The 22488-nt window shown below is 45.3% G+C and overlaps 1 protein-coding gene across 3 annotated transcripts in view; it reads right to left on the bottom strand.

Moving 5' to 3' along the window:
- ITPR1 (inositol 1,4,5-trisphosphate receptor, type 1) overlaps positions 1-22488 on the bottom strand; it is a 304534-nt gene that overhangs the window by 36225 nt on the left and 245821 nt on the right. For all 3 annotated transcript variants that reach the window (XM_012647244.1, XM_012647253.1, XM_012647261.1), the window contains 4 exons: positions 19677-19869; positions 13470-13592; positions 7527-7702; positions 3284-3448 (listed from right to left, as the gene is read on the bottom strand). In XM_012647244.1, the coding sequence (XP_012502698.1) occupies positions 3284-3448; positions 7527-7702; positions 13470-13592; positions 19677-19869 (657 nt within the window). The remainder of the gene's footprint in view (positions 1-3283; positions 3449-7526; positions 7703-13469; positions 13593-19676; positions 19870-22488) is intronic.

The raw sequence follows: 22488 nt of genomic DNA, 5'->3' as shown, positions 1-22488 counted from the left end.
AACGTGAAGCAGCAAGTAAGAGCAACTGCAGGCAACAAACAAATGGTGCTTGTTTTCTGTGGTTAAGACCATGGCAATTATATGGCCCCCACATCATTGAAATGACAAGCAACTCTTTTTTCACTTATTTACAATTTCTGATTTTAAAACAATAAACACATATTATTTATAAAAAGAAAAAGCCTTCCTCTAATTAGAAAATTACACATGTTCAATGGAGAAAACTTGGAAAACACAGAAAAGCACAAAGGAAAAAAATTCACTAATAATTCCATCATCTATAGACATCCACTCAACAAGTTACCTCCTTCTGGCCTTTAAAAAATGTAATATATACATACATATTTTTACAAAAGTATCAGACAATACTACTGGCTTGTAGCCAGCCTCTTTCACTGAGCCGTCGTGAACATTTCTCTGACAAAAGTGATTACGTAGTATTTCACTGGATGGAAAACACAGTTAACATAGCCAGTATCTTTAATTTTTCTGAAATAGTCACAAGATGCTCTCAATTATATGTCATAAATAATGCTTTGATGAATACCTCTGTACATGCCTCTATACATGCTTGTCTAGTTATTTCTTTTTGCCGAATTTCTGGGAACGGAATCTTTGGGTCAAACGTTACGAAAGAAACATACTGCCTGTTGCCTTCCAGAAAGGTGGTGTGAGTTTACACTCACCACTAGTCAAGAAAGATGCATACCCCACTGTCACTAGCACTGGGCACAATCACGCTTTTAAAGCTTTCTTAACGTCACTCGTAAAACACGGGATCGCGCTGCTGTTTTAATTGGTGTGCCTTTGTTTAGCAGTTAAGGATGAACATTTTTCCACGTTTACTGCCCATCTAGATTTCTCTTTTTGTTAACTGCCTGCTTATGAACTTTGCACATTTCATCTCCAGGTGTTAATATTTTTCTAAGGACACACTTTAATGCAGGCTTAAGACCGGGTCCAGCCAGTCTTTGGGGGCGAGGGACAGCACTTTAATTAGGCCACCAGATCACCCTCCCTCCCTTCTGGCCTGCTGGCGTGGACGGAGCTCCCACAGCGCAGTAACGCACGGGCTTTCCTGCTGGAGGTCGCTCTCCTTTTACAGGCTGCCCAATTTCTCTCAGTTGCAGGCTTTCCTCATTAGTGGAATTATCTGAGCAGTTTCAGTACCCTGTCTGTGGTTCTCGCCAGACGCATTCAATACTGCTTTTGACACCAAAAGGAGCACATCACTCGAAGCCACAGACGAGTCCAGGTACGGACAGCTTAGAAACGCCCTCCCCCACCCCGAGCACACAGGAGAGGCATGCAGCCACAGTCTAGTTTGATCCTGTTGTGTTCTTCTCACAGTGAGCTGAGCTCAGGTAACACCATCAGAAGCCTGGAGTTACTCTTTCTGTGATAGCTTAGAGATTCGAAAGCACAGATGCAAGCTGCAGTGTGACATACCAGTTTCACCAACACAGGGACTTTTTCATATGCTCAGATGAAAGGCGGTTTAGACTTGGGAATCGACAGAGCTGAGTGGTTGTCCTGCCTCTGCCACTTACCGACTGTGACTCTGGGCAGGTTACCTAACCTGGCCAAGCCTGGGTTTCCTCAGCTGAGAGAGTGCAGGGGAAGAGACACAGGGAGCACTCGATACAGGGTAGCAGCTACCATCTTCCAGACTGTGAGGCCTACAGGGGTGGGGGCCGTGTCCGCCTCACCACTACAGCCCCTGCACCTGGCATTGGCACTGGCTGGCTCTGCAAAGAACCAAAAGGACGCAAACGGACAGCAAAGGAAATGAAGCCAACTGGAGGTCAACTGCAGGAACCGCCAAACTCTCTACCAGGGAGAGATGGCACCGTCTGAAGGGGACTCTCCTGTCTCTTGGGATGAGAGAGACCACCCACTGAAATGTGCCTCCCTGCCGAGGGGGGACACGAATTTGTGTGATGGGCAGGCATGGGTCTCCCTGACTCACAAACCAGGAACCTCATCCAGGGGCATTGTTGCATGAGACAAGCCCCAAAACAGACACAGGGCTCTAAAGATTTCCGAAACAGAGTGACCAAAGTAGGCCACATAATGGCAATCACAAGTACAACCTGAGAACTCTTTGCCTAAAACCTCAAAACATAGCCAGATCTATTTTAAGATGAGGGGAAAGAATCCATTCTCTTTAGCCTGCCAACATTCACCATTAATGAAATGAGCTAATCCTGGTGATCTAAATGGTGAATTCTTTACGGTGCTCTGACTGGGAGAAGGAATACAGGATGACAAAGACATTAATAGCCAGCAGTCATGTGGCAGTGCTATTCTAAGACCTTGACATGCATAGCTGCATATAATCTCCACAACAGCCCTCTGAGGGAGATATGTTGTTCTCCTCATTTTGTAGATGGGGAAACTGAGGCACAGAGCATTAAGTAACCAGCCCAGCAACTACATGGATAGCACCTCCCTGAAGAGCTTTCCATGCTCTGCGGTTTCCAAGTCCATCCCTCTTGCTAAGCCAACACTTTGGCCTTGATCTGTTTTATCCTCACAAACATTTTAATATCTCTAGTCTCTTTATGGTTTTGCTTGCAGATAAGTCAGTTTTATGCTTCCTGTCATTTTAAGTAAGTACAAGGAAATGGTTTCTTATCTACAACTCTACAGGTCTAGATTCCCTCTAACTATAGGGGAGCAAGCAATTTTTTTTTTTTAATCTATTAATATACTTTTAAAACCTGCTCGGGAAGAAGGTGATGAAATTAACTCATTTCGTAGAATGTCAAGATATCAAGCACTGGGCTTATGGTGGAACAAAATAACTTCTACTGAAAAGGTCTCCTGGACTGATAAATCTATGGAGTTCATTATCATGAATCTTGGGGCTTTTAAACTAGCTCCTACTCTTCTGGTCACTACATGAGAAATGGATGCCATGAGGACTGTAGGATGACAGTCTCAAAAACATTCCCCTTGCTTAGTGCTGGCGGAGTCTAAGAAGGAAAGAAAAACAAAGGTGCATGTAGAAGAAACAGTCCTGAACCCGACTGTAGGCATCCTCCACTACTGAGAAGGATGGTACACAGGGTGGCGTGCACCTCCTGGGTTCCTGCGAGTTGACCTGTTTCCTGTGCAGCTCTCCTCTCAGATGCCCCAAAGACTGTATACAGTGGGGCTTCGACCTTGCTGGCCCATGCATGCCAATCACCATCAAAAGGAAGGGTCTGCGATGAGAGAGAGGACACAGGACGCTTCCCCAGTTTTTCATATGTAAAATATTTGGACACCAGGTACTCACCAGCAAACTGTAGAAGAATTCGTGGACAAAGAGCCCCATGGCGCAGATCAGCAGATACAACAAATGATAAAGGAACTCAACATCCAGAACCATGGCTCGGTAGCCCCTGGTGAACGTGCCGCAGTTGCCCACAAAGCTCATTAGAAAGATGATTTTATTGCAGACCTGAGAACAATGACAGGACCAGTCAGATGGCTTGGACTGCACCAAACTCTTCATGCGAGCCGAGGCAGAGTCTCGCATGGATGAATTTCAGTAACCATGCCCAAGCACAAGCGTCCTCCTGCACCAATGTCCACCAAACCCCCCAAGAGCCATTTTGCGGATCTAAGTCATTTCACCACTTTGCTTTTCAGGCATATCACACATTACATGGTAGTCAAATAACTATGTGCAACAGGAATCAAGTAGCATTTCTATATGGCAAAAACAAAATTAACACATACTGAGATTATGATTTTCAAAATGAGATATGAATCATTTCTAACATTCTTATAGGAGTTAGTCAAACACAGAAGTCACCTCAATCCACGAACCCTGTGATCAGCATGATCAAAAAGCATTTTCTGAGTTTGTTGCATTCTAGGCACTATAGGGTTACAATTTAATGAGAGGCAGCCAGTCTTTGTTGTTCCTAAGTTCACAGGGAAAATGAGAATTCTCTTGGGGTGGGAGGGGGGTGTAACAAAATGTAAAGGACTTCAGCATGAGTTCTCTTTCCCTGCCTTCCCTTCTGGGAATAACTTCTAATTTCCTTTGGGGATCCATCCCTCTCCAAGCACCAGTCCTTGAGGTCTGGGTGGGGTTTCAACCTGGCCAAGTACAATATTGTATTTTCCTGGCTACAATGGCTGGTTCAGGGGTAGGCACAGGACCAAATGGACCAATGACAGCCACTGAGCTCTTCTCGGGATTGCAACAAAAGACAATTTTGTTCTTTCCCACTGACTTTGCACCCAAAAGGCTGTAAGCTCTGGAGCTGCCACACCACCAACACTGAGAGCACCGTCAGAAGAGGAACTCTGCCCTGAAAGCCCCTGTTTTCAGCTGTGCCTGAAGCTAGGCTCTTGATTTCTTGGTTAACATGAACCAGTAGATTTTCTCCTTTGCTTAGGCTAGCATGGAATAGATTTTCTGACACCTGTAACTGAAGGAGTCCTAACTGATCTACTGTACAATATAGTCCCACCTTTGATAGAAACCCCATGCCTATAAGTCCCTCTCTAGCAACACGTTGACAGAAAAACTTGACTCAGGAGAAAGCTGGAGAGAAAGGATGCACTTGGTGAAACCATCGTCTGCTACTCTAGCTCCCTTGGCCAAAGGTGCTGGGGAAATTCTGCCAGTTAATCTGGTAGGTCGGTGTAAGTGAGCTTCTCGGCAATCAGATAAATGAGGAAGCCAACACCCACGGAGAACTTCTGGCTTTCTCAGATGGGCTAAACATTCAATCTGCCAGTTTTCCCCCAACCCCCAATATTGTAACCTTTGCTAGTGTAGGGTCTTTCATAGTAGGAAAGTATCGTCGACTCCAGATGATCCATGGATGGGGTTTTGGGGAGGGTGCAGAGGAGGGACGGGAGGGGAAGATGATACTCTGGTTGATGTCAGGGGACCTCCAACGTGCCCAGGCTCCTACGGTCTTAACAATAAGCCATCCGCTTCACCTGAATCCACTCTCTCCTTTAACTGCCGCCCCAGCTTCCTCTCTTGCTTCCCCAACAAAGAGCTCCTACCGAAGGTCCCAGCCTGCTGCCTGCTCCCCATCTACTCTGTCTGACGAGTCTTCCATCTGGCTCCCAGCACTCCCCCTCCCCCACAGAAGCAGCTCGTGGGAAGCCTCCAGTGGATTCTGCAAGGGCACACGCAGCAGTCCTCCCCTGCCTGCTCTCGGCATCTCTCCCGGCTCCTGCAGGGTGACGGGCTCCCCCCGACCCTTCTCACCGCTCTCCTGGCGCTGGGCTTTCAGGACCCTCCCTGCCCTCCTACAGCTCTCAGGTCTCCAACATCCCTGCTCTGTCTCTGCCCACAGCTACTTTTCCTTCTCTTACAAGCTCCATGTGGGAGTTTCTCTTTTTTAAAATTCCCTCTCCATAATTATTTATTATAGTTATTTTTGTCCCCCCGCCCCACCCAGCTCATGTTATTATAAATGGTAATTAATCGTCTCATTTAAGTCTTGCCCTCAAACGATTTATATTAAAGAAGTGATGCCAATGGAACGATTAAAGGCCAGAGGAAAAAAGCACTCGACAGCCCCTGGAAGATAACCTCTGAAATACTGAGAGTTTCCTCTGTTTGTTTATGTCATTACTTTGTATTTCCTTCTTAAACAGCTTCCTCTCGCTGCAGGTGATACCAACATTCCCTCCCCACACTGCTGTCTCTTTGTCATTCTGACCTTGCATTTCCAACTGCCAGAGCGAACACTGACAGCGTGCCTTACCACCTCAAGCCCTCTATGTCAACAATTTATACGTGTTTTCTCCCTGAAAACTTGATGCTTGCGTGACTTCACCTTAGGTGGCCACATTACTCTTCTCCCAGTCATCCATGACTGAAAATGTGGAGTTGTGTTTGCTTCTTCCGTCACCCAATCAAGACGGTGATACCTTCTTTGCCCGGAGAAGGGCCTCAAGTACACAGCTCTCACGTGTAAGGCTCTGGCTCTGCACCGGCCACGTGTTACTATTTCCTTCGCATCTCTGAGGACTGCGCCTTCCTTCTTCCTTCTACACCACGGCCAAGACTCAGGCTTGTCACACACAAGCCAAAGCACCGCTGCAGCCCCGAAATGGTCCTACCGCCTCTAGGCCCTCCCACTGGATCCACATGACACATCACTGCTGAACGAGTTCTCAGGAATCCTTCTTTGTATGTGCCATGTCTTGGCTCAAAAACACTCCAGGCACTTCCCACTACTGGGAACAGTGTTTCCCAACATACATTCCATACGACACCAATCTTGAGTGATACTTAAAAAAAAAAAAAAAAAGTTGTGGGCAACACAAATACCCTGTTTCCCTTTCTTGGAGATTCATAATCCATATGAGTCTCTGAGAAATACTGCAGTAACAAACCTTTGTGTTTGACCGAGCACTTTCCACACTGATTCGACCACGGGACCCTTTTTTCATGTAACATTTATCAACTTGGAACACACTCTGGAAATGCTGACCTGCGGGATGAAGTCCCATTGTTTTCTCCCAAAATTCAGTGCACCAGGTGACTTGCATGGAATCTGTTCCTACCAATCACTATGTAACCACTAACGAGGTGAAACTCAACTCTTTATGGCCTCTTGATAACATCCCTGGCTTTCCCACTGCTCTGCTCTGGCCTAGACACCAAACGCTCCGCTCCGCCCCTGCTTCCTGGCCAGACCCTCCCCACCTTCAGACATCACTTCCACCCTGGGCTTACCGGCTGGACGTGGTCTCTCCTCTAAAGGCCTTGCTGCCTGTGCCACTGGACACCCACTGTGGCACATTTACTGTTGCACCGAATTACTGTTTTAACCTATTTTGCAATATCACTTCCATTTTTGTACAGAGACATCAACTTCCTTAGATGCTCAGGGCAGAAACCTCTGGAAGGCATTTTTAGACCCTCCCCTCCCCCCGCCCCACCAGTGCCTCATATGTCCAAGTTTTCTGCTTCCCTTCACCAGGAAACCTCTCTAATTTGTGGTCTTGCATCAGCTGTCTCCATTTCCCAAGAATCCTCCTACAGATGCACTTGGCTTCCATCCTTGAATGGCAGTGGAATAGCATTTCCAAATGTCACCACTGACTTTTAAAGAACTGTCCTTGATTCTCCTCTTCCCTCTCTACCTGCTCCACCTCTGTTTGGACAGTCCTTCTTACCTCCTGGGTACTGTGTTAATATTTCGTCATTTGACTTATTGGCTAGAATCTCCTGTCCCAACAAACCTTCAACCAGATCGGCAAACTAACTTAAACCTTAACTGCTATCACTCTTTCTGCCTAACTCCTGAGGGAGATATTCCCTAAAAGTGAGACTGTCAATGCCTGAAGGATACATTCAGAGGCTCACTGCACCATAAGAAGATCAAGAGGGAGGTGTCCACCTGCCACTATCTCTTGCTTCTGCTATTTTAACAGTTGCCCCAAACAATACTTTTCTGGACTGAAAGCACAGGCCAGCATTCTAGGTACTGGAACAGAAGGCATTCCTACTTACCCGCAAACCAAACAGTGGCGAGGAAGGCACTCATACTTACGTTGAAAGCTCCCAGAAGAAACAATGTGGGTTGTAACCCAACTGAAAATATCAATCGCAGAATTGTGGAGGCAATTAAGGCCCGGATGCCATGGGGCTTAGGGAGGGCGATGACGATGGCCAGAGAGATGAGCATGGCCGTCCACAGGAGTCCTGACCAGTGTGGCTCCAGTGTTCCTGGGAGGACAGAGCAAGGCTCTCACAAATTGGTGCTTTCACTCACAACAGACCGCTGGTGACACACCAAAACAGGCTTAATTCCATTTTCTTTAATCACCTTTCTGGCCTTATATGTCCCAACTCCCACCTCGATTTCTCTGCCCCAGACATAACCAGTCAGAGCAGTGTTTTCCGACCTCTGAGCCTTCATACATGTTTCTTCTGCCTGGGAAATTCTTTGCTTCCTATTCATCTTAGGTGCTAGCTTAGATATTACCTTTTCTAGGCAGTCTCCCTCACTTCCTTCCTCCTCACAAAAACATGCCAGGTGCTCCCTCCTTCTCCACATTCCCTGCACCTTCTGGTCATCCCTGTAGAAGACCATTTTCTAATGGTCAGTTTACTTGTGTGTGTCTCTCGCACCGGACTCCACGTCCCCTGAGAGAAGTACCTGGGTTGCCCAGCAGGCACTTACCAAATGCTTGCTCAATAAATAAAACTCATACATGTGTCACACTTCACTCTTAGGGAAGGTAAACTGGAAGCATAAACTTGGTTTTCTATTAAAAGTATGCAAAGGAAAACTGCAGGTCCCCTGAATCAGAGTTCTTCAAGGGAAGGAGGAAGGCAACTTCCGTATCATGAGCAGCATCCTACAATTAGATTATCCTTGCAGTCAAAGAGTTTATACCAGTTTTTGTCATCTCTTGCTATTGCAAGTTCTATTTAGAGTGTCCCACGAGACGGCTTGGTTATATAATGTGAGCCAACATGGCTAAAAATATAGTTCTGTAAAACACTCATTAAAAAAAAAACAACCCTATTTCAAATGCTGTCACATTTTGAGTCTCCTTCAAATGTAAACAAGCAGCACTACATGATTAAGGCCACTTATATAAAGGAGTTTCACTTCTTCATAACTGCTGGGATTGCAGCACCATCCAGGAAGAGAGACCTTTGCAGGTTACAGCTCTTCCACCAGCGGCTGGCTGCCCTACTTCATTCAGTCCACGCCTGCCGAGATGCATTTTCCCTTTAAAAACTTCCCCTAAGCCGAGCCACTTACCTCCTCCCCTTTGATCTCCTTCAAAAGGAAAAGCTGATTAGAAATGGGCACAAAGAGGCAGAAGCTTCTCAGAAATTCAAGAAGTGGATATGGAGACATATATATCGCTTTGTGTGCATTTAACAGCCATTAGACATGGTATTAAGCCCTTTATGTTGGTTATCATTTATTAATCCTCTTAGCCACCCTGTGAGGTTGGTACCATTATCTCCATTTTACTCTAAAGGAAACTGAATCTTGAGTTTGCATGTCTTGCCCAAGTGACAAAGTGAATAGCTGGAGACTACCTGCCTCTGAAGTGGATGGTCCTTAACTACCATTAAAAAAACAATCCGTGCATTGTGAGTGTAAAATTTGGTGAATCTTGGCAGTTCATACAGTCGTGTAACCTCTACATGTGACTGTCACCACAACCAAGATGCAGAACATTTTTGCCACCCTAACAAATTTCCTTGAGGCCAGGTGTGGCAACTCATTCCTGTAATCCTAGCATTTTGGGAGGCTGAGGTGGGAGGATCATTTGAGGCCAGGAGTTTGAGACCAGCCTGAGCAACATACTGAGATCCCATTTCTACAAAAAATAAAATAATTAGCTAGGCATGGTGGCATGTGCCTATAGTCCCATGTACTCAGGAGACTGAGGCAGGGGATTGCTTCAGCCCAGGAGTTTGAGGTTGCAGTGAGCTATGATGACGCCACTGCACTCCAACTAGCCCATGCAACAGAGCAAGGCTCTGTTTCAAAAAAAAAAAAAAAAAGAAACAAAAAAAGTTTCCTTGTGTCTCTTTGCAGGTGATGTCTTCCCCATTCCCAACCCAGGCTACCACTGATCTGATTTGTCACTATAGTTTTGTACTTTGTAGAATTTCATAAAAATGGAAAAAGTAATCATACTAGTAGGTAGTCGTCTTTTGTGTTTGACTTCTTTCTCCTAGCAAGTTTTTAAGATTCATCCAGGTTATTGTGTATATTAATATTTTGTTCTTTTATTGTTTGAGTACTCTATAGTATGGATGAGCTACAATTATTTAACCATTCAACAATTAATGGACATTTGGGCTCTTTCCAGTTTGGAGCTATTACAAATAATGCTACTAGGAGCATTCAAGTACAAATCTTGGAGTGAACATGTTTTCATTTCTCTTGGACAAACACATAGAAGTAGATTGTTGGATCCTAACTATATGTTTAACTTTATAAGACATTACCATATTGTTTTCCAAAGTGACTGTACCATACTGCCTTCCCACCAGCAGAATATGAGAGCTCCATTTGCTGCACATCACCACCAATACTTGTGACTATTAGTCTTTTTAATTTAGCCATTCTAGAAGGTTTGTGGTAGTATGTTGTTGTGGTTTTAGTATTTCCCTGAAAACAAGTGATACTGAATATATTTTCATGTGCTTATTGGCCTTCTGTACATTTTCTTTTGTGAAGTGTCTGATCAAATATTTTGCTCATTGTTTTAACTGGATAGTCTTTTTATTATTGAGTTGTAAGAGTTTTTTAAATATTCTGGACATAAGCCTTTTATCAGATACATGTTTTGTAAATATTTTCTCCCAGTCCATGGCTTATTTTTCATTTTCTTGAGTGCTTAATCACCATTTTAAAAAGACTCTTAAGATGATCGCAGTGTAATAAATGTGACCAGTACAACTTAAGTACCCACATCCTGAAGAGACCAGTGTAAAAATGCTGTCTCCCCTTTATAAGAGCAGTGTTAAAAAAAATAGTACTGGATTCCAAAAAACCAACTTTAGAAGGACATCTTTGAGACAGTTGGAGAAATCTGAATTTGGACAGACTATTACAGGATTTGCTGTTAGTTTTGTTAGATATGATAATGGCATGATGATTATACATATTTTAAAATGTCCTTATAAGTTAGATATGCACACTGAAATATTTATGGACAAAACACCAAGATGCCTAGACTTATTTAAAATGTTTCAAAAAAAGATAGGCAAAATGTTAATTGTTAAAGCTGGGCTGATAGGTACATGGCAGTTCATTACACTGTTCTTTCTACTTGTGTGTATATTTGAAAATTTCAATAATAAAAAAGTTTAAAAAGTAGTACTGTATTTGTTTCAGTCATCATGGCATGCTTACACCTAGACAGTTTTAAAGATTTATCCAGGTTGTTGGGTGTATTGATATTTTGTTCTTTTTATTGCTGAGTATTCCACAGTATGGATAGATAACAATTTATTTATCCACTCAGTAATTAATGGACATTTGGGTTCTTCCCAGTAAGAAATCTGAAGCTGGCCAAGTTTCAGGTTTTTGAAAGACTTCATGACTCATCAGTTCTGAAATAAAGGGGGAAGAAATGATGCTTTTGAAAAGGAGCTTTTAAGGCCACTGGTATTCTTGGTAGCCACAAATCTTGTAAGCCACAGAACCACATCCACACACATAACAAAGTCATTATACACATTCAAGAGGGCCATTGTGGAAATCCCGTTTTTAGTATGCAAAAAATACTGATCTCAAAGAAATACTTTCAGGTCAACAAACCAGATCTTGTTTCTAGGCAGGGTTAATACAACCCTTCTCCTGAAGATGGTTAGCAGTGAGTCCAGAAAATGCCCTCAACACATCTTACAAAAGGAAAAAAAAAATCCCTCTAAGAGTGAATTTATGTATTTGAGACAATTTCAGTCTCTATATATGTGAAAAGGCTTCTGTAGGTCAGATCAACTTCTCTTCTCTCCCACAAGATCTAATTATGCTTTCAGTTTAGTCTATCAGCATGAAGTTCTAAAAGCCATAATTCCAAAACAGGAAGTCTTGACTCCTACAGATCAGTCGGAGTTGATGCCACATTCAGAACACACTGTTTTAGAGTTGGAAGGATCCCTAACAATCATCTCATCCAGTGGGTCTCAAAACCTTGATGGGAAAAAACATGTGCTACTCAGATCCTGACTAGGTTGGCAACTATTTCCCCCTGAAAGCTACAGGACTTTCTGAAGCCAGACCAAAGTTTCACAACCACTGGCTCAACTGAAGTATCTCTTAATACGGAAGATAACAAGGACTCACTGAAGTGGCTTGCCCAGAGTCACATGGCAAATGAGTGGCAGGAGCCAGCCATAGACACCAAGTCTTTGGACTACTCAAGTCTAGGAATTTCACTGTGTGAGGCTTATCGCTGAAGGGCAGGGGGCTGTCAACACCCCATCCCCAGACACTGGTCTGAATGCTGCACGCAACAAGTGATCCGTAAAAAAATGGACAAGGTGAATAATAAAAATCTACTTGAAATATTTTTAAGGAAACAGAGGGTACATGAAAACACATCCAACGTAACGGCTGAATGATCTGCTGTGAGGAGCATGGTGACTTCTCTGAGGTGGAGGGAGACCTGGGCCTCTGTCGTAGCTGATGAGCTCCTCCCTGACCTCTTCCATGGCCCACACTTCTGCTGACTGGCAGCTTGGTTAATGCAGACGTCCCCTCAGAGAAAACTTTGCAGCCCTGTGTTCCTGTCAAGTCTTTTCAGATGTGGGCATTCATGTTTCCTGACACGGCATTAAAAAAAAAAAAATCCCCCTTGGACTTGTGTTTAGGTTGTGCTGGGGGGGGGGGCAGGAATCATTCAAATGATGCCTTCAGTGTAACGTAAGGCCGAAGAGAAAAACTCCTCAAATGGGTAAGTTAGATATAGAAGCATTACATAACATGTCATCACTTTCAAACTGGTCCTTGAATTTACCCTTATACACCTGCTGCCTGAGTCGATGTCTGTGTTACTAAGCTCAAGAGCTGAGCCTGAACCTTACGCCTGCGCTGCTTCTGTGTCTTACGTTTGGGCTCTTTTCCCCATTACATTTCATGCAAGGTGGTTCCTGGCAGGTTGTTACATGCATATATGAGGTGATCTGCCAAAAAGCTCTGGTGAAAAATTTAGCTGAAAAGTAGACCTCCCAGGTGGCCATAGAGGGTTTCAGAAAAGGGGCCTTTAATGCCTGCCACCAGCACGTCACAAGTGTGAATGCCTACAGAATGCCATTAACAAGTCAAGGGGGCCCCAAACAGAAAAATGGCCCTCCTGAATTGTCTGCCTTTTCTCAGCAAATGTGTAGAATGCTCATACAGATGACGGGGAGGAACTGGGTGGGGGGACCATAAAGACCAAGGCCATCATGTTTTATCATGTGACTATGGCAGGTACCTCTTAACAGCCTCAACATTCAAGGATGTACAGTCTGCAGTCATTCAACTCCTGCCTCCCTCTGATCCCCAGCCCAAAAAAAAAAAAAAAAATTTTAGAGATTTCTTACGAATTCTTTAGTCTGAAATCAATTCCAGAAACATGGTGTAGGAAAACATTTACTAGACTAAGCATCAAAATATTTACATTTCGGGGTTGGCTCTGCCATTAACTAGCTGTGAGACTTTGGCTAAATCTCTCAACCTCTCTGAGACATAGTTTCCCAGTATATAAAACAAGGGCTAAGACAATTTCCTACAGTTTTAATAGTGTATAGCTTCTTCTCTTCCTTTCCTGGTTAAAGAAAAATTACATGGGCATAACATTTAATTTATTTTAAGTTAGATTCAAAACTAAATCTGTGGCAACAACTACAACCTCATCTTGTTGGAAAATGGATAACTGGCATCCCAAATATTGCACCAGTACTTCCAGGGAAGTCATAGCCTTCCAGCTGCTTCTAGTAGTTTCCTAGAAATTAAAGATAAGGGTACCTCCTCGGACTCCTTTAAATGGGTAGAAAAACGCCACAAGCAGATTCATCAGGACGGCCAGGTTAAACGAGATGCTGCTCCAGAAAGACATGTTGCGTGCACACCAGTACAGCACGGGCTGGGCTGCGGAAACAGAGGTGAAGCCACGTGAGGCCGGAGACCCCGAGCTGTGACGCTGGGAATGCAACGAGCCCTTCCTCCCGCGCTGTCCCCACAAGTCTACTTTTGTTCCCAGCTTTTATCCTGACAGTAAAAATGATCATTTGTTTTGAATTTGGCACATAATGACATCAGATTGGTTTATTTCTGTGTGGGGAACTTACTGGAACAGAAGATGTATTGGGGGACAAGGAAGAAGAGGAGAAAAGGAGAAAAGTCAGAGCAACTAAAAACCCTGCATCCCCCCCCGACTGTGGAATCTGGGGGTTATCCAGAGATCACGCACTGAGCCCTCGGTTTCCCCCAGGGCTTCAGGACCAGATGAGATGCCCAGAGAGACCCAAGAATTCAATTAGCTTTTTAAGAGTGTGGGGCACAGGTGGGGAGGTTGGCCCGGCTGGGCCCCAGACTAGGGCTGGTACCATGTCCACATTCCTCCCTTGCTAAAGACGCTCCACTAACTTGCGGGCACCTGAAAGCAAGACAAAGATCCCTTTCCCGACATCGAGTCATTTGCCATTTCCCGGAAGTCTGATGATCGTTCCTGGGGATGCGGGAACTTGTGAGTGCAAGTTGCTGACTGGGTGGCCAGAGGCAGAGTGACCAGTTCCAAAGGCAACGGTAAAGAAAGAATGCGGCACCAAAGCCATCACAAAGGGGCAAAAGACACGTGGGTACTGCTGCCATCTTAACCCATTGCTTCCTACCCGCGATCCATGCTGGCTGTGCATGCTCAGCCTTAGAGCAACAAACCTGTGGCCACACTTGGCTGCAGTGGTACTTCCTTTTTCCCTGAACTCTTTTTCAGTGGTGCCTTACACTTAGGACAATGCTCAGAAATAGATGTGGTGGGAATAATTTCAGTCCACGCCAGAGGCACAGTTTCCAATACACTGTCTCATTTAACATTATCCCCCTCCGGAGAAAAGCCTCTAGTATGTGAGAATGGATCTCTACCGTGTATTTCTTGTTCCCAATGAAGTCATCATTTAACTTTAGGACAGCAGCCAATGACTTATCCAATGGCCCTATAATAATGCTTGTAGCGGCAGCCAAGCCTTTGGGAGCTTCCATCCAAAATAAAATTACAGTACAATTAAATAGAGCCCTGGGTAATTTAATAATTGCTCCTATCATGTTTGCACTTGGTAACAGGCAACGTTTCCAAACTGTGGAGTTTAAGAGATATGAGCAATCATCCACTTTAAAATTCCTTCTTGTACAAATGAGGGAAACTGAGGCACAGCAAAGGGGGGAGGCTGTGGTGATCACATTAGCCAGGTTAGTGATCCTCTGGGGCCAGCGACAGGGATAAAGATAACTGACTTGTGTCATAATTCGTGAGAGGAGCTGACCAGTACCCGGTCAACAACCAGGTAGCAATTTACTTTTTTGTAAGTTAATTGTTGAAGCAAATTTAAGACGAGACGTTTATCTGCTCTAGAAATAACACGCTGTTGGTGTTTCTTCTGGGACTGAAGCCCATTTCCGATCTGGATATGAAAACTCCAGAAGAGGACAGAGAAATGAATGGCAAAGAGTTGGTAACGCTGAAAGCTGAGTGACGAGCACGTGGGAAGATATGACATCCTCTCCACATTAGCTCACGTATACAAAGCTCGTGCTAACAAGCTGGAGGGGAAACAAAAAGGAAATGGCAAAGCTCAGCGATAGTCTGCGTGAGCCAGCACTCTCTTCAGGGGGAGCTCTCGGTATCGATGTGAGCACATCCACTGCAGGACACTTAAACACAATAATAATAAATGGTCTTCGACTCCGGCATACGGCTCACAAGTAAATCTTATTTTTATAAGGCTAACATTCCAGTTAAACTGTACTATCATTCTGAATTTGAACATACATTCAGTCTGTCAAATCAACTGGGTATTTATCCAGTTGCAAGAAGATGCTTGGAGACCAACCTTGACGTGCACTATCTTTTATTTCCTGTGGCTCCTGGGACTGTGTCCCTATCTACCTTTCCAGACTCTTCTCCCACTCCCCTTCCCCAAACACTCTGCTTTGCGTCCCTGTCTGGTGGTGTTCCCCAAATGCACCCTGTACTCTCTGGCCTCTGCGCATTCCCTTTGTGGAGGCTTAAAAATATGTTTACAAATTCTTTGTTACTCCTCCCTTCAAGTGGTACAGTTTAATTCCCTTCCTCTTGAATGTGGCCAGACTTAGTAATTGGCTTCTAATAAATACAGTGAAACCACTGCTGCGTGACTTCCGAGACCAGGAGACAGAAGCATGTGGCATCCTCCCGGCTTTCTCTCTTGAATCCATCATTTGCTCTGAGGAACAACTGCTGTGCTGAGGGGACACTCAAGCAGACCTATGGAGAGGTCCCTGGGGACAGGAACTGAGACCTCCTGCTAAGGGCCACGTAAGAGCACTAAGACGTGGAACCTCCAAGTTCACTCAAGCCTTCAGACGATGGCACCTCTGCCTGACATCCTGGCTGCAACCCAATGAAAGGCCCTGAGCCAGGGCCACCCAGCTAAGCCACTCCCAGATTCCTGACCCTGAGAAGTTGTGAGAAAATAAACATTTATTGTTTTAAGCGACTAAATTTTGGAGTAATTTGTGAACACAGCAATAGAAAGCAATCAACCTACCGTCTGTGGTAGGCAAAATAGTGGCTCCCCCAAAGACGCCACATTCTAATCCTTGGAACCTGTGGATGTGTTACCTTCATGACAAAAGGGACTTTGCAGGTGTGGTTAAGTTCAGGATCTTGAGATGGGGAGATTATTTTAGATCATCTGGGTGGGCCCCCCATAACCACAAGTGTCCTTATAAGTGAAGGAGGGAGGAAGGTGAGTCAGAGAGCGAGCGATGCGGAATGAGAACAGCTCTGCTGGACGTTGCCAGCCTTCAAGGTGGAGGAAGAGGCCGAGGGCCAAGGAATGTGGGCACCCTCTAGAAGCTGGAAAAGGCTGGAGCCTTCGGGAATGAACACAGCCCTGTCAATGCCTTGATTTTAGCCCAGTAAGAAACTTTTCAGACTTCTGATCTCCAGAACGGTAAGATAATTAATTTTTGTTGTTGCAAGCTTCAAATGTTGTGGTAATTTGTCATAGCGGCAATAGGAGACCAATACATCTCCCCCTTCCCTCCAGTCTCTCAGGCTGTGTCTTCCTAAGTCCTACCAACCCTTCTAGATGCTATTCAGACCCTACCTTTTCTGGAAGGCCTTTCTTTCCCACACTTCCACAACGTGCCAATGCTTGATTATAGTTCTGGTCATAATCAGCTTGGCATTACAGCCATTTAGAAACATGCCTGTGTTGTCTGGCCACTTCAGGTGGTAAGTCCCACAGGAAGGAGTCACAGCTTATACGTTGCTGAATTCCCCACTGTACCTTGGAGCATGTTTTCAACTTACTAGGGGCTAAAAGTTGGCTGGATCAATATACCTGCTACATTAAAGGTGGAGTGCCGTGATCCTGCATATACAGGCAACTTAAATAACTGCAACCCAGGGCACCTCTTGGTAACATTTGTTCCTGTTTTTTTGTTTGTTTTAAAAGAACCGAGCCTTGCCGGATGACTTGGACTCCATGTATGCTGATGAGTGCGAAAACCATGCGGGAAAACCCCGAGCAAGAGAATATCACCATATCCAACTCTGCCTCGATCTCCTCTCTCACCACCTCCTAGTTTTCCTAGCCCAGAGTGTTCACTTTACCAGGCGAGAATCCTCAGGAGAAGCCGTCAGAGAGAGGGTCTGAATGCACAGAGGAGTATGTGTGTGGTGTTGTGCAAACAAAGCAGGGAAGAGGGTTTATGGAGAACAGGCAGGTGGGGGTTTTAACCTTGCAGAAGAAAATGCTCAGCAGCATCTGTCTCAGACAGCCCCTACTCTGTGTCTGAGTCCTAGCTACAGATTTACCGCAGGACAGATGATCCTCTGTGATACTCAGAAGATAAAGCGACGACATGAATCAGCCAGAAAAAAATCTTTCCTGCAGACTTATCAGAAGAGAAATAAGGTACTTAGAGGGAAAAAATGAATTTCATTTTAGTTGTACTTCTAACGAGTACATTTCTCCCCTCCCTAAACATGCAAATCATGTTTAATTCAAGTTATTATTTTCAATTTCTCTCTTACCAGCAGATAGCTTTGAAGCCAATTAAAATCTTTCAGTTGACAACTACAGTTGTGCTTAAGCTTCACCGAAACAAAAACTGTTTTTCTAAAAAAGAAAGACTGAAATAAGGGAAAGTATTAGCTACAATGTAATATGTCTTAGAATAATGGGATGGCCACACTGGAACACATCAATCAGGCTGTCTTAATTCCTCGCTTTATCGGTGAGGGTCTGGGAGTAAGTCATTTGCTCCAGACTGGAACTCAGATCCCCACTCCTGGGGCTGAGGGACTCCTACTACCCAGGCTGCAGACATCATCTCAGAAAGAGGGACGAGGAGAGATCTCCCCTCACCAGAAAAGGTGAAAACATAGAGCCTACAAAATACAAATGTTTGATAACACAATTCTGAAAGAATGAATATACTGACCAGTCTCATAGACACATATACTGATAAGGATAAAATTACAGTTTATTAACTATTATGGAGGTTTGGACACATTAATTCAGGATTATCTCCTAATTCTAGAATACCCCAGTGAAGGACAAAAGCAACAAATAAATTCTCTCCTATATAAGAGAACAGCTGAAAATACGAGTAGGAAATGGGTCTATGAATACCTTACTTTTGTGGATGGGGTACCTTTTTTCTCTTATTGTCTGAGCATGGTGCCGTGTAAAAGTCTCCATGTTCGTGATGAGGTTTGAGCTGCGAGTCTTAGAGGAACCCACAGCAGGCCATGAGGACACTCTGATACCGGGAAGAATCACACCCTAGGTCTCCTGAGGTCCACACCAGGGAAGCCACGCACTCCAGCCTGCTAAAGGGCCCCTGGCTCCTTGGTCAGGCACCAGACATGGAGCTGGGTGAGGGGAGGATTTGGCCTGGCCAGACATTTCACAGTGTTTGAACGTGCTGGGCGGTGACGTGCCCCTTAGGGAGGGGCGAGAAGGCAGCTGGGGTGTGAAGAGGTGGGAACAGGCCTTTTGGCAAACCTGCTCGCACCACCCTCTCTGCCACCAGCCGAATCTGGGGTTGCGGGGAGGAAGGGACGAAAGGGAAGAAGAAACGCACAGCAAGGGAGGCAGGTCTGTCCCTGCTCAGACTGGCAGGCAATCAGGGAAAGGACAAAAGCCCCCAGAAACTGACCTCCAACCCAGCTTTCCCCCAGTCCAGCCCCACCCCACAGAAAGAGCTCCGAACGTCACCCACTGTAGCTGGAATCCAGGGTTTCAAATAAAAAATCTGGCTCCTGACTAACAGATAGAAATAAAGCATGATCCTTTTTAAGTTGGTCTCAACAGCCGGTGCCAAGTGCACTGCTGGTACCGAAGGATCACATTAAAACCCCAATGAAAACCAGGAGCACAGAAGCCGTCTGGGGAAGCCCCATAAACGTGTTGCAGATGAATAATTTCGACCCGACTGGCCGGGCTTCTCAACAGGACTCACTGGTGAGCAACGACGCATCTTATGTGGCAAATGATTCTACTGCCTGTAAAATGATTTAGAGCCTAAAATGCGAGCTACCCCGTAAAAAGGGAAAATACGAGAGGCTCCAAAGCAGGTGTGCGAGTAAATGAGCCATCAAGCCGTCTGAATTTCCTGCTCAAGCGAACCATCCTGTGAGCTCAAGGGCCTGCCCTTTTTTTTCTCTCTCTCCTTCCTTTTATTTTCTCCATAGAGACAGCAAAAAGAGGCATTTTAAAAGTCATCGATGGAGCTGCCCAATCAAGTCAAATGCTGCATGGAGCCTTTTCGGGGGAGTTGCCCCACTCAGGGGCCTGTTTATCAGCTACAGAAGAGTCTACGACTTCCTGGGGGCCGGAGGTGCAAACCATCCTAAATTACACTAGCTTCGCTCCTGCTCTGAGATAAACGCACATCAAGCCAGAGTTTGTGAAAGCCCAGAGCCACATCTCCCTGTATGGCTGCAGGAGCATCACGACCCACCTCTCAGTTTCTTCTGCCAGTTCATCTCGTTGAAAAGGTCTTCGGAGCGCAGGAAGAAGTCGTTGATTTTGCTGCCTTGCTCGTCCCTCTCTGTGGTGTAGTAAATTCGTAGTTTGGACTCCTTGGTTAGAAATTCACATATGCTGGGCACGGGAAAGACGATCTGTTCCATTGTTCGGTCTAATCTGACAATCTAGGGTGAGAGAACGGACAAGATTCAACACTCATCTTTGAAACCTCTTACTAAATAAGACTGTTTGCTATTGCTGGTGGACTCGGTGTTCAAGACCGAGTATGATATGATCTTCTCTGATTTTATAACCCCAGACTGGGCTGTGTGTCTCTTAGATTTATATAAAAAGATGGTTTTGGTAAGCCTGAAAGAGTACCTTTCTAACCTCACACCCATTAATTTCAATGTGACCAACTTTCATCCGGGACAGTTTATTGTGCTGTGTGTGCAGATTCAGATGAGGCTGGAACTTTCTGTAATGACGCAATGATTCTGTGTCTGTCTTGTCCAAAAGGACAGCCACTAGTCACATGTGGCTAGTGCAAGTGAGGAGTGGAATGCTTAATTTTATTTAATTTTAATTTAAATATCCGCACACAGCTAGTGGCTACCATAGTAGAGAGTGCAGTATTAGGCAGTGGTGCAAATCTCACCCAATACCCTTTTTCAGATAGAAAAATTGGATTATTTTTCCTAGATAGGAACTTTAAAAAGATCTTTGGTTTATACCCAGTTGCAATGATCTCTTGTCTCTTGTCAAAGCATCTAAAACATGATACATGAGCCAATATGCCCACTTAACTCATTGTTCCTTACACTAGCTTTGTTGGGCTCAGATGTGGACACCTTGCAGGTGTCTTCCATACCCTTCCTGGACTGGTTCCATCTCCAGAGAGGAGGTAGTCTGGTCTGGATTATTCAAGTTCTGGGACACCTGACCATGTCGCAGTCCTGAGGAGCAGAGATTTCAAAATCTCTGCCGTGGGTTGCAGCACAACAGAGGAGGCATGGCCTCTCTTTCTTCTTCCTCCCCAGAGACTGGAGAAGTCAGGTGAGGGCCACAGAAACGCCCTCTGCAAGAAGAGCTGGTTCTCACTCTCCCAGTACCTTTGTTCCCTGATGCTGCAAGAGAGGGACTCAGGTCAAGTCGTAGCGGGAAACTCTCTCAGAGGTGAGACAGCTGCCCACACAGTCCTGGCTCCCTAAGTTCTGAGGGACGTGGCTTTTAGACGAGCGCTTCCAGCTGGAGATCAGGCTTTGGGAGGCTTAGTTAGCATACTGATTCTGGTCCATAATCCAGCCTCATTTAACTGGAATTGTGGTGTGGGGGGGAGTTATTTAAACGTTGCCCCCGGGCTGGTTCCCCGGGGGCCTTTGTTTTGCCCTGGGGCGGGGCCCACCCTTGTTTTCTTGTTGCAGGGGGCTTGCTGCATTACACAGTCACGCGGGCTCAGGATCGGTCCTTCCTTACACCGAAGGAAAATGATCTGACGTGTGTGGCAGGGTTCTGGAGGGAAAGGAGGAGTGGACAAGGCGGCCTTCTGGCAAGGAGCAAATTCCAGACTCCAAGGCTACGCAGCCTAACTCACTGGAGTGAAGGCACTGGGTCTGTGAGGAAAGCTGCACAGACACCTCCCTAGAGAAACGTGAAGAGATGAGTGACTGGCCAAGAGCAGGATTTGAGAGCTAGGGACGCCATGCCTGGCCACTTTTCTCTCTATCATTTAAGACCTATACATACCATTTTTTTTTTTTTTTAGCAGACTTAGAATTGGGAGTCAGGAGAAAACAGTCTCCTAATGGGCTGGGGGACCTTGTTCTCACCCCTTAACCTGATCAGGCCTCGGTCTTCTCCCTAGCAAGCCCAGGGGCTCACTGAGATGAGCCCCAAGCTTCTATTCTCCTGTGACACTAGGTCACCAACACCTGAGGCTTGTCTTTTAAGGGCTCTAGAGGACAGAACCGGCCCTTCAGTCAAGCTTCTAGACATTAACGGGAGATCAAGGACATCTGCTCCCGTACACTGGCATGGTTGGTAATCAGTGACATGAAGCCCTTCATGAGGACAACCCAGAAACCTGAGACGTCACATAAGAACACTTTCTTGAAATGTCTCCATTCTGGACATTTTATGTTGCCCAAAGGAGTCTGTTAGTTCTTCAAAACCTTTGTTCCACCACTGATATTGACCTTGTGCATTTCCTCAGTAGCAAAACAAGGCACACCATCCCTTACTTCTAGAACCTGGACGTAGAAGTCTGTGTTCTCCCAGATGCTAAGAGACAACGCGGGTATCATAAAATGCACCCGTGGGCTCAGGGACCAGACAGATCAGGATTAACGCTCCAGCTCTGTTACTGGTAATCGGACCAGTGACGCCACCTCTCTGAGCCTTATTTCAGAGTTTTCAGAGGATTAGTAAGTTATTTTTCCCCAGAGAAAATTATAAAGCTTTATTGATAGAATTTAGCAAGTCAAATATTCAATGTAATAGTAATGCGTGTGGCTTTGGCTTGTCTTCTTTTTAACCTATGGCTGCCGACCACCTGCTTCTGGAATCTCAGTACGCCCTAGGCAGTTTCCCCTTCCCCATGAGGGCCATCTCCATGCTCACCGTACGTGATTTTCCTTTTTGTTTTTTTAAACACAGCTTGGATTGTAACACTCCCCTGGGGAATACTTCCCAGCAGTCCCCCTTTGCTCTGCAGGTACAGCCCAGACGTGTCACATGTAGCCCCGCGAGATCTGGGATGCTCTCACTCTTGCTCACTGACCTCCTGCCTTGAGCCCTGAGGCCTT

The sequence above is a fragment of the Propithecus coquereli genome, unplaced genomic scaffold (genome assembly GCF_000956105.1).
Source record: "Propithecus coquereli isolate 6110/MARCELLA unplaced genomic scaffold, Pcoq_1.0 Scaffold107, whole genome shotgun sequence".
Classification (NCBI taxonomy): Eukaryota; Metazoa; Chordata; class Mammalia; order Primates; family Indriidae; genus Propithecus; species Propithecus coquereli.
This window is presented reverse-complemented; position numbering and strand designations above follow the sequence as displayed.